Consider the following 12,859-nt stretch of genomic DNA (forward strand, 5'->3'; position numbering starts at 1 on the left):
CCCATTATATACAATGTAATGAACGCTACGTACTTAAAAAAAATATGCAATGTACTTAAAAAAATAATGCAATGTACAAGTATATTGTATTGATTTTCAAGGATCTTCTTCACAGCAATGTAGGGACCAAAGCTCTTATGCAATGAGAATGATATATCAAACTTGCATAAAATGGTCATTTTTTGGACCGGATATTTTTTTCTTTCCATACATAAATACATAAAATGTATAAATCGTCGTAAGAAAACATCACTTTCTCGAGACAACCGATTAAACATCATTTGCCCATTACGTCGCAGATTCGTTTTTGTATTAGTTCAGAGAGTCTGCTTTGCAAAATATGATGACCAAAACCCTAATCCAATTAATATTTCTGATGGAGTTCCGCGTATCTTTGTCGATTTACTTTTATCTGTATAACTACCGAAAATTTCCAAAGCAAAATCATGGAGATAAAACACTTCTAGTAAAGAGTTTCAACTTTATTATAATTTAATTAATTTGGGAGTGACAAAAAGGGCTTGTAGGAAGTGACGTCATGCACAATTAATCAATGTTAAATGAACGCTTAGTGTACGTACTTTAAAATGATCAAGACGGTTGTATTGATTTACAAGATCTATCTTCTCCACAACAATGTAAGGCTCAAAGCTCTTACGCAAACAAAATGATAGAAGAGGCCAACGTAATTGTAGGTTGCTTTTTGACCGGCGATTATTTCTTTTTAAGTTCATAAAATCTCAAACATCGTATTTGTTACCATTTGCCTGATTCCGTTTTTCAAGTTCGGAGGGTATTTATTACACGTAAAAAAGCTAAAAGCCCTAACCGAAGTAAAATATCCGGGAGATTGCCGCGTGGCATGGTGGTTTTGTTTTGGTGTATCTGTTATTTCTGTATATAAAGTGTATAGAATTTGTTACTAAATAACCCCACCACACTCTCGAGTCAACTGCTAAAACTCCATTTGCCTCATTCCGTTGCGGATTATAAATTATTTCTGAACATTAATGCTATGTAAATTCATGTTACTATCAAAATATTCTCAGCAAAGTGAATTTCAAAAGTATCCAAAATGACTGATAAAGTTAATAAACCTGTACAGTTGCCAATTGTGCATTCACCAGTCTGCAAGCTTTCTCCAATACAGTCATTTGTCGTAGCCAATGGATTTGTACACGTTCGTAGCCGTAGATACTTTCCTTTACCACATGTTACGTCACACGAGGTCCAGCTTGACCATTGTGCCCAATGACTATCGACTGAATTTTTATGATAATTAAAATATTTAGATGTATAGTAAGATCTTAAATTAATACAGTGATATAAATTATCAGAAGAGAAGTTTTATTGAATGATTTTTTATAATACCATATCGATCAATTTACACATATTTGATATTTATTAAATTAAACGGCGTAAAAATGATTCATGCAAGCTACAAAAACACTTACCTGAACTCTTTGTCACAAAGAGGACTATAACCAACGATACCAGAGTGATGTTAACAAAAGTAATCAGCACTGTCATTACATTAAACCTACATTTCAGTCGCTTTAGAGTATCATTAGACGCGCATTTCTTTTTCCTTTCATGTGAATCCGGAACTTCTATTGGTTCTATTGCATCATTAGACGCGTTTTTCTTTTTTCTTTCATGTGAATTATGAACTTCCTTTGGTTTTATTGTTACATCTATTGTTTCATAATCTTCCTCTTCAATATTCGTTATCTGTGTTCCGGCAAAAGTATTAATTGTCAAAATATTTGTGTTTTCGTACAAAGCAGAATCACTTGATCCAGGAAGATCCGCTTTACTTTTACCAAATTTCATTTTCGGTTATATAAACTGAATATGTTATTATCACATGCGGTAGCTGAACTGTTCTCTTATGAATCCAAAGTGGCTTACTGATGTGATAAGGAAAAACTATGAAAACTTCCACCATCAATTTACTTCCTTTTTATACAATACTTATATATTATAAACCACATGCCATCACAGGATGGACAATAATTGTATGAACATCTTAACATTTTAAACTTCCTTTTTCTTTCGATGATTCTACTTTTACTAAGAAAAATGTATCGATATAGGGTAGTGTACGTACTCTTTGTTCTATAGTAAATTAGTCACATTTAAGGCTTAATTCTGGATTCAACTGTTCCTGATGAATAATATACAGTCTTCAACTTTATACATCAACACTATACAAGTCAAATGATGCCCGAAATATAATGTGTTAGCCATCTACTTTTTTCAGAAACCTTCATTCTGTTTTAACACTGTTCAAATTCACCACTTAAAACTCCTGAGTAGTGGTGGGTAGTACATCTTTAATCCTTCCGCCAACAAATGAGGTCCTACAGGATACACAAAAAACAACTTTTAAGTCACAATATAACACAAAAAACTACACAGATGCAATAAATACACTTTAATTATGACCAATCTAGCTAGAGATTACTAAAATTGGACTACTTTGAAATTTATAAAGACTACTTTCTAGACTACAACGGGTCCGGTCTAATTCCGTACCGGGTTGAGACCAATACGGGAAATTAAAATACGGAGGTGTACGGGACCGTATATTATGCGAGCTCGTATATAAATAATATACAGTGATCCGTAATATACGAAAACTTTGTAGCATGAAGTTTGTATCTTACTAAAATACGGAATTTTTGTACGCTATTCAACGTTCTTGCAAATAGTGAATAAAGATTTACTTCTGAATTACCTATTTCCTTTAGAGGAAATAAATAGTTTGATCTATCATTTTTAGTCATTTGTCAGAATAGCATGAACTAGTAAAGCTTAAAATCAAATAACAACATTTCTTGGATTTATTAACATGTCAAGTGCATACTGATAATATGACATAAAACAACATCGATAGATCTTTGAAAGCGTCCGAAGTATGACAAAAAACGGCAATATACACTCAACACTGTATTCTAGCTTAATTACGCTTTTTCCCATTTACAATAGCTGACTGGTAGCCAATCGTTGATGCGTAGTGCATGTACAAAACTACTCTGGTATCTGTCTCTTCTTGGTTGGACACTAAACTGAAGATCTCCTCCGTTCTCACCTGAAGCAAACGAAAACAAAACGACCACTAGATTTTTGCCTGGATAAAATATTTTTTGTATACAATAACTAAAATATTAGTAGGTAACATTACAATTTATGTAGACTGTGGTATAAAGCTTAACATTATTGTAACTTACATCACCATTTGTCTTTTTTAACTGGTAAGCCCTTCCACCAACGACCACCACTGCTGTTCCCACATCGATCTAGTCTGGATGCTGCTGACTCACTGCCCCAAACACGCAGAATAAGATTGCATAATTGTGTCTTATTGTCATCGTTGGATAGGAATTCTTTAAAAGTCCGCTGGTCTACGGGTTGCAGGTCCATCAACGATGAATTTTCGACTGCAGCCTCTGCGCACTCTCTCCTGTGCCTTTATAGAGTTCGGGAAGTAGCTGTCCGTCGAAAAAATAAAGTTCTTCCTTGCAACCATGATGTCCAGAATCTGCAGACATATTCCGCCAAACGTTGGGTGCAAGGTTTGTAAGCTCATGAAAGAGAGCATTACCATCTTGGATGTAAATGGTGGATTCTGAAGGAGTTGTCGCTTGTGGCACATCCTGCAATATGGCATTCATTAAAGCCGCCTTGTTGCTCTTGCAAAAGAACCCATCAGGTGTACCAAGGCTATGAGGTACGGGAGTCAAAGGAAACCGCATCAGTTCTTCAAGGTCCAACTGTTCGTTCAACGATTGAGCTTTTACCAAAAGCATAAATGCTATGTTGCTCTGTTCTTGATACTGAATCACCTGTAATGGATATATTACAAATAATTAAATCTAAAAAAACAAGTAAAACAAGTCAAATTTATGTAGCAACAAATAATGTAGCAAAACAATCTAAACAATGACACCCAACAGATATATGAAAATGTCACCAGAACGCTTTGATTGTTCTGGTTTAAGAGGCTGACAGCTGTCAATCCTTCTCCGCCTAGCTCATGGTTCAGCGTAATTCGACACTTATTTTAAAATTTAATAATTTAATACGAGACACAAAAGAAATTTTGAAAGACGTAGTTATTACTTTTCCCTGGGGAGCAGTAAGTTTCACTGTCTTGTTCGAAGCTTCCATTGACTTTAATTTTGACTTCGGTATCGGGTCAAAGAACTTGATAGGCGATGCTCCGTGTGTAAGTCTTTCGGCTATGAATCTTTGCTTGGCTTCCTTTCCCACCACCCTCTGCCCGAAGAACATCTTGCTCAGCATCAGGGGGAACTGGAGCTCCAGAAGCCAAACTGTTTTAATAAAATATATTGTTATTAAATATATGTATTATTAGGTTAATCATTGTAAGTAATATTTTGAAAAACATAAAAAATACAGCCACTTATAAGGAAAAGTACCTGTACAAGTGCTCTTTGTTTGTAGCCTTAAACGGGTTCGAGAAATTGCAGATAGCTGTCATGGTACTGACAACTGCCTCTTCAGACTTCCTTATTTCGGCCCGTTCTAACTCTCGATGGCGTCCAGCCTTTGGTGCATCTGCGTCTTCCACCATACCGCACATGTCCAACATCTTCTCATAAAATCGTACTCGCGTAGAGGTTGTCCTACACCACCGCTGGTACGCCCCAAACATTGAGAAGAGACCAGTAAATCCACCTGCAATTGGACAAATTTAATTTTCCATTTACAGTAATCATAAACAAGTAATGTAGCAAATTTAAAACAAGTAAAGTAGCAAAACCCTCAAACAATGAAACCCACCCTCCTAACAGAAGATTATAGAAACTGTCGCCAAAACGGTTTTATTGTTCTGGTTTAAGGAAGTGACAGTAAACTGCGAATTCTCTCCACCTAGCTCCGGGTGAAGCGTAACTCGACAATTAAAACATATAAACCATACACCTTATTTACTACAACTCCAATAACAAACACCTCCAACTGACAAAATATATTTTCAGATATGTTTGGCCTGTGTTCATACCTGCTGATTTAGCGATTTTCATGAACGTTTCCTCCATGGTTTTGTCGACTGCACTACACGAGCCTGGGATTAGTGATCGCGTCACTGCAATGCCCCTTTCTGTAGTAGTTCCTTTGCCCCAGGATGAGTAAGATCTATGTTGGTGAGAAAAACCTCAAACCATGTCAGATACCTGCAATGATAAACGAATTTCATATTTAATAATTATAATTTCTTTCATCTAAAATTTATTAATATTTATCAAGGATCATTTGTATTGAAATTTGTTGTTGATCACTATATTTTAAATTATACACTTAAGTAGTCGTAGGTCATATCCACATGTAATGACTATAAACTTTGTTGTTTTCTGTTTTAAATATATTTTCCAAACAGTATTTCAAATATTGCTAACATAGCTAACAGAGGTATTTTTATTTAACCAGAGTAAACTTCAAACTGAAATTACAAGACTTACCTTGAGTAGTTTGGTCCATCATATGCAAAAGAACAGCTCTGCCATCTGACCATAACACTGGTGGAAAAGATCCAAGTTGTTTGTTTTCACAGCATACAGTAGCATGAGGACAAGCCTGGCATGGTCAACAACACTCAACCAGAACATTGCAGTTTTTCCTAGTTCCCCATGTCGCACGGAATCTTCAAAGCTGATGTACTGATCAATGAAATCTGTTACAGACTGGTCGTCAAGCAAACTGTTCAGTGTGTGTCACGGCTTGAAATTGTAACCAGTTTCATTAAGAGAGTTGGGTTCAATTCACTTTCCATGTTTTCAGCAAAGCGTTCGAACAGTAACCTCTCCATTGCCTCTGTAACGGTCTTCAGGCAGAACAGAGCCTTTGCGTATGCCTTCCCGCTCAAAAACATTTTGTATGCAACCACTTGTTACTAATCCAGCCTCGATCAGTATCTCTCCATACCCTGACCCGGCACACTTGTTCTTGGTGACCATGCCAATGTAGTTCATGGCGTGTGGAAGGCTCCTGGCGTGATCACATGGTATTTGTACCGTTCTGGATACTTCCATATTAAAGGGAGTGCCTTCATGCATCCTCCTAGGTCGAACGTTGAAAGAACATACTTCTGTCCAACCTCTTTGGTAGCCTGCTCCGACTGTTCAAGAAGCGCTTCAATGACAGCGTAGTCTGTAAATGGCTGATCAATGGGTGTAAAGTAGTCAATGGTAGACTTCCGTGAAAGCTGCAATCCAGTACTCGAAATGAATCCACCAAATCCTGGAACTGACTGCTCATCTGCACTGCTTCCAACAACCCTGGATAAAAACCAAATTCTGTATTCCAGAAGGGCTTTTAGGTACATGTCATGGTTCTCATGTGGTGTTGTGAACACAGCTTCCCTTGGAAATGTTGGTCCGCACCGTTTGGTCAATGCAGTGGGTGGTAGACATTCTTGTTCATCAACCTTTAGAGACCGAGCCTTTGTGCGCTGGTAGACCCCGAGAGTGTGCGCTCAGAACTTGTAGCACAATATCCAGGCTTCAATTCTTGGATCATAATGCCTGCAGTACTATTTACCACATTGGAACCATGGATATTTGTGGTTATCTTATTCAGATTGTCCCATTTAACATGGAAGACTTCATTTCCAGGGCCCGTCACAATAAGTGGTGTGAGTTTGGATGAAGAATCATTCAGTGCTTTAGCTAGGGATGTCTCAAGCTCTAAACTATAATCATATGATTCACTGTGAATTATGAAGTCAAAATAAAATGAAATTGTTAAAAATAAATTTAATTTAATTCATATTTATTGACACTGTCCTTTATTGGTATGCTGGAAAAAATACCTGAGCTATTGATAGGACGATTCGTCTTGTCTTTTCAGTCCCCGCAGAATCTCCACATACGAGTTGTGTCAGAAATGTTTGAAGTGCATCTGGGACCAATTCCTCCGGAGGAAAAGCGTCAATGTCATCGGCAGTGGGTGGCCATGGCAGCGGTTTTGACACCCGTATATGCCTGTTTCACACTTTTCCTGAGATAAGTAGCTACTTCCTCTTTAACTGAACTTGATCCCAACTTGAAACCACTGGCAATTGCTTCTGGCACAGTCATGTCGGCACTAAATACCACACTATGCATAATGCAACCAGCACCTTTCTGTTTAGTGAAAGCAATTTTTTGTCCAATAGGATCCGACTGCAACCACACTTTCAAGGTTCTATTGTTGTAATTTATATTGGGGAAGCCATTGTTATGCATTTCGGTTATGTACAAGTCCCTAACCGAGGCTAGAGGAATTACTTCCTTTTGTACAACCACTTTTTGTGAAATCATATCACGTACCGACTGTTGGGCAAGGTTTTCTGACGTGTGGGAATTTTTTAACTGAACCCCCCATACTTTGGCGCTTAGAAAGGTTAAACACTTTCAATTCAAAATCCTTCCGACATGAAGTATGAAACATTGCCTCTCTGGCCACCAGGTCTTCACCTTGTACTAATCGATATAAGGCAAAATCGCCCACCTCAAAAGCCTGCGACTCAATTTGTTGCCGTGTTGTGTTTGTGAATTGAACACACCGCTCTGTATTTGCATGTTTCTTTGGTTTCACTTCCAACTTTTTACAGAAGATGCATTCTGGTGGAACTGATTACTACAGTTAGCAAAAATTCTTGGTGAATGGTGTTTTTGAGAATGTTTTGTACATTCTGCTTTACTTAACCTATCTAGGTTTTTGGTAAAGGCCTGGTAGCACCCACGGTGGTAACCAGTGATGTTCAGGTCTATTCCACATAATGAGGCAGGAATGCTCTTGCATATGTCATGCATGCGATGTGGTGAGTCACATGGTTCAGCTAATCGCTTGTTGCGAATTGAGTGCAGCTGATCTAGTTTTTGTTCAGCAGAGACTTTTAATTTTGTAGAATTTAGTGTTACACAGTCACCATGATTGCTAAGTCCACTGTTGTGAATAATGCACCTAAAGTCTTGTGGTATATTCAGCTGCTCGTCGTACTTCCGTTTTTTACTATTGGACATTTTCTCATTTGTTTAATATTTAACACTACACGTCATTGATGATGAAGGCATTCCACATATCTAAAAAACAAAAATTATTTTTTTACTTAGGAAATTCAAAATTAAAATCCAAAATAAACGTATTTTAATCATTGAATACATTGAATACAAAGTTAAATTAGTTTTTGTGACACTGTTAAGTATAGTAATTAGCATTGTGGACTTAAATTGCACCTGTTTCGTGGTAAAACAATTATTTCTACAAATTTAATGCATAAAGAATTTTATTTCAATGCACATTTTTCACATTTCTAATAAATTATTAAAACTGTCTGAGAGCGAGACAACATCAACCAACCCACACTTCCAATGGTTGAATTACACATTTTATGTTCAAACTTACTGGTGTATCCACAGCTCAGCTGGCATTAGCTTGGGAACAAGGCCTGTAAGGCAGGGCTCAGTAGTGGAGTATGTGCAGAGTAGTTTTACTTCTAAAAGCAAAAAAAAAAATAGGAATTTAGGGTTTTATTTTGGTATAAAATAGCAATAATATGTAAATTATCTTTTATTCTTTTATATAAGTCTAATACTAACACCTCAGGAAAAGAAACCTACAATATTTATAGTTGTACAGTTAAAGAAAAAGTTATTGACATTACACATTTGAAAAACACAAGACCTTCTGGATCATTCTTGTGTTGTTTTCATATACGGTACAATAATGCATCTTCATTTAAGGTCCCATTCTGACTAAGCCAAATGAAGTGTCTGAAATAAAGTAATTCTGACAGAATGGTTTTCAAGTATGTCAAATATATTTTATACAGTAAATATTTGTATAAATTCAATTTAAATACTGTTACATTAAAATATATAAAGAATATGAAATGTCCCACATAAATAGTTTTATCATTACCTACATGTACATGCATTGATAAATATAAATGATTATATATGTTATATTCAAATAACTTTCTATGTTGTAAATGCAATTATTTTATACTTGTTAATAATAATTATCAATGTTTAGGGGTAATCTAATTTAATAAAAAATAACAAGGTACACAACATACCTTCTAAACAGATGAGAATAAATTATAATGCATTTATGGCACGTACCATGTCAACATGGTGGTGCATTGGGACTCTACAGCCACTTGTCAGATTAATTATCAGTATGAATAGCTATCCTCAATCATTGCCTGAAAAAAAAAAAAAACATGTAAACCTTGACATGATATGTGTCTTCAAACCCTTCAGATTGTTAAAGAGGGCAAAAAACAAATTATCCGGATATTGTATGCATCCGACTACTACTCAAGTTTTTTAAGAAAATTAAACAGGGATCCTCTTAGAGAATGTCCATATTTTTACAAAAATGATTATTTATAATACATCATAGCTATAAACATTAATACTCAAATATTTTTACAAATTTGCAGCATTTCAACCGCTCAAAAGCTTTTGTTTATGTGAAGTTCTGGTGCATTTCTTTCTACATTAAAATCTGACATTTTATATTAATAAATTATAAGAAATTCTTTGAGAATTAAAGATTAAATACTGGGCTTTTAATGTTTCATACCTTCTGGTACAATCTACTCTAAAAATCTGTGCAAATTCGTCGGTAAACTTCGTGTGTTCTTCAATGACATTGGAAACTTTCAGATGATTTCATGGCTTAATTATATCAAAGGGGAGTAACTGCGTAATTTGTGAATCTACCTTCCATCTATAAAAATGGCTTTTGACTTACTTTTATATCGAGACAATACTAAAAGAGAAATACAATGACAACATACATGTTTTGTAGTTATAATAAAACTCTTATATATATAGAAATAAATTATTATATATACATCATGTATTATTCAGGTTAATTTTCGGGTATTTTCAGGTAATTACCGACTTATAAAATATTGAGAGTCCCTTAAATTCATATTTCCTTTCATATCTGAACTTTATGTTTTTCTTTGTACTTGGTCAACATATATCTGTAAATAAATGTGAAAAAATATAGTATAAGAGGTAAAATAAGTTTCTGAGCCGAATTGGAAGCAGCCAGATTGCAAAAAAACACGTTTTTACCCCCTTTTTGGCATATTTTAAGGCATTTTTCAAAAAGTTACGCTTTTTATAGTGAAACTTTGCTTATATATCCGAAATTCTACGCGGTTCCGATCATTTTGATAAAAAAATGAATTCAAACGGTGAAAAAAGAGTGTTGTATTTGTATTTTAAGCAAAAATGGTATTTTCTTTAATTTTTGGCGGCCATCTTGGCGGCCATCTTGAATTTGGACAACGTGGGAACCCTTGATTTTCTGGGAACATAGATTTTTTTCAAATTTAGACATTCAAGAACATAATAAGCCTGGTTTAAAAAAACCTTCCTGACATGCATCGTAGGCCTTCGTTCCTACTAAGCTAATTCATTTTGTGCCAATTCATACTGTTTAATACCCACAAACATGTATATACACCTATTCAGCATATTTCATGTCTAAAATCGGACCATGATTTTTGCACATAACAGCCTCGTCACTACTATAACTATTACTTTTTCGGACGAAGTACGACTGAGAAGGGTTTGACCTCCTGTTAAATTTACTGGAAAGAACTGAATATTAGTATCTTTATACTACATATATATTGATCACTTTAAATTTACAAACGGAAATCAGGGAATCTCATTGGCCATTATGAAATCAGTATAATAATATAAAACATCTTTCTGAAACGTATTCACATCGGAAATAATACCATAAACTAAAGGGGTTTCGGAAAAAACAACTTTCTTGTTAAATTTCTTGGATAGTTGAGGGCTATGAACTCAACCGCCCCCCCCCACCCACACTAACCATTTAACACTTCTTTTAGCATTTTCATTAATTCTCTACTGAATAGCTTCTTCAAATGACAGTCTACATATAAGTTTTGTTTAAAATGACGAGACTACCAATAACTTTCTCGATCCCAGAATCACGTGCATTTAACCAAACATTTCTGGTACACTCAGTAAATTATGGCCAGTGTTTATTACTTACCCGTGTCGTTTTTACGACTCCGTAAAAATGGTATTGCACGGCCGTGCATATATTTTAACCTGACGTCATTTTCATCATATAAACAAAGCGGTAAGACGCGCTGAATGTAATCATTATAATATAGGCGTGTTAATGATAATTGGTTCTTTTTCACTTCAAAACGTCAATTGTTTTGTATGTGATAAAAAGAACATTAAATTCTGATGAGTTAAATACAGTAAGAGGCTCGCATTATATAATTTTATTCAACTCGTTCAATAAATTCAGTATATAACATACACTTATTCAATATCCTCTATTTATGATATTTATTTATTGATAGTTCAGTGTTTAATGTGCACACTGAGTAGTATAACATCTGTTTCTCCATAAATCATATAACACGGATAGAACACCTGCTTTCCCATATATCATATAACACGGGATAGAACACCTGCTTTACCATATATCATATTACACGGGGCAGAACACCTGCTTTCCCATATATCATATAACACGGGATAGAACACCTGCTTTACCATATATCATATTACACGGGGTAGAACATCAGTTTTCCCATATATCATATAACACAGGATAGAACACCTGCTTTACCATATATCATATTACACGGGACAGAACACCTGCTTTCCCATATATCATATAACACGGGATAAAACATCAGCGTTCCCATATATCATATTACACGGGATAGAACACCAGTTTTCCCATATATCGTATTACACTGGTAGAACACATGCTTTCTAAAAAAAAATTGGGGACGAACACCTGTTTCCCATATATCATATTACACGGGGTAGAACACCTACTTTACCATATATCATATTACACGGGGTAAAACACATGTTTTCCCATATATCATATTACACGGGGTAGAACATCTGTTTTCCCATATATCATAATACACGGGGTAGAACAACTGTTTTCCTACATGTCATATAACAAGGTGTTGAGCACCTGTGTTCCTACACATCATATAATACGGGTTAGACGTTTTAATTTCAAAGATAAAAATATAATAACGAATGTTTGAAATGTATGTAAATTGGTTAAAACAAGGGTAAGAGTTTGTAATAAGACGACCGTAGAAATTCTTACTACTATGTTTACCTTTTAGCCCTAATTGTTCTGGAATTATATTCATTAAACACATTATCAGGGGATAATTGGGAAATATGTAACCTGTCATCGTGGGAGGTCATTACAGCAAGTATTAAGAGATAGAACATGTCCTATTCTGTAAATCTAGTATTAAGTTGTATGAATTCAAGAAACAGTGGCCATCACATTTTAAGATTTGCTTGTACATCTTAGTTTTAATTGGTGTTGTACTGTAAAACCCTATCGCCTGTTGAGGCCTTTACCATACCATTACCCATATAACTGTAAATTGGCTCTTTCAACTCGATATCAGATAAAAATAGAGAAAGTGTCACAACTTTAATCAAGTATGACATTGTTTTTCCAAGCAGACACGTACAAACACGCACCCTTAATAAGGTATACAAGTGGATGGGGTCCAATTACTTTAGCTGGCATGTTAACAATGAGTATTCACATCTTCATAATATCTAGGATTGTTAATGCATTTCGGTCTTGTATGATACAAAATAATGTTTTGCTTAGTTTCTCTAGAAAAATATAAAACAGCAATTTAAAAAAGAAATTTTTGATTTTAGTTAAAGGATATCAAAAAGTTACTGTGTAATTTATTTTTCTTTGCATGCTACACTGTATTATCTATGTAATAAATTTGAATGTATCCTCACATTGCTATCGCGTTTTTTCAAAATTTAATAAG

General features: G+C 35.0%; 1 protein-coding gene and 2 long non-coding RNA genes across 4 annotated transcripts; all 3 read right to left on the reverse strand.

The window, feature by feature from the left end:
* Window positions 1-1,097: 1,097 nt before the first annotated feature.
* Window positions 1,098-2,415, reverse strand: LOC132736415 (uncharacterized; the record flags this gene model as incomplete). The annotated part of the gene is made up of 2 exons (XM_060723542.1): window positions 1,455-2,415; window positions 1,098-1,262 (listed from the first exon to the last, which is right to left on the reverse strand). Coding segments are annotated over exons 1-2 (544 nt in total), but the record flags the coding sequence as incomplete, so codon positions are not given.
* Window positions 2,416-7,983: 5,568 nt separating this feature from the next.
* Window positions 7,984-8,716, reverse strand: LOC132736417 (uncharacterized). Its single transcript, XR_009626574.1, has 3 exons — window positions 8,692-8,716; window positions 8,413-8,503; window positions 7,984-8,090 (listed from the first exon to the last, which is right to left on the reverse strand). It is a non-coding gene; the product is annotated as an uncharacterized LOC132736417 (long non-coding RNA).
* Window positions 8,715-9,754, reverse strand: LOC132736416 (uncharacterized). Of its 2 annotated transcripts, none has more exons than XR_009626573.1 (3): window positions 9,598-9,754; window positions 9,086-9,214; window positions 8,715-8,780 (listed from the first exon to the last, which is right to left on the reverse strand). It is a non-coding gene; the product is annotated as an uncharacterized LOC132736416 (long non-coding RNA). The 2 variants fall into 2 exon arrangements; XR_009626572.1 differs by having other exon boundaries at window positions 8,719-8,780; window positions 9,132-9,214.
* Between the last annotated feature and the right edge of the window lie 3,105 nt (window positions 9,755-12,859).

The sequence above is a fragment of the Ruditapes philippinarum genome, unplaced genomic scaffold (genome assembly GCF_026571515.1).
Source record: "Ruditapes philippinarum isolate M1 unplaced genomic scaffold, ASM2657151v2 ctg21569_1_1_1_1, whole genome shotgun sequence".
NCBI classification, from domain to species: domain Eukaryota; kingdom Metazoa; phylum Mollusca; class Bivalvia; order Venerida; family Veneridae; genus Ruditapes; species Ruditapes philippinarum.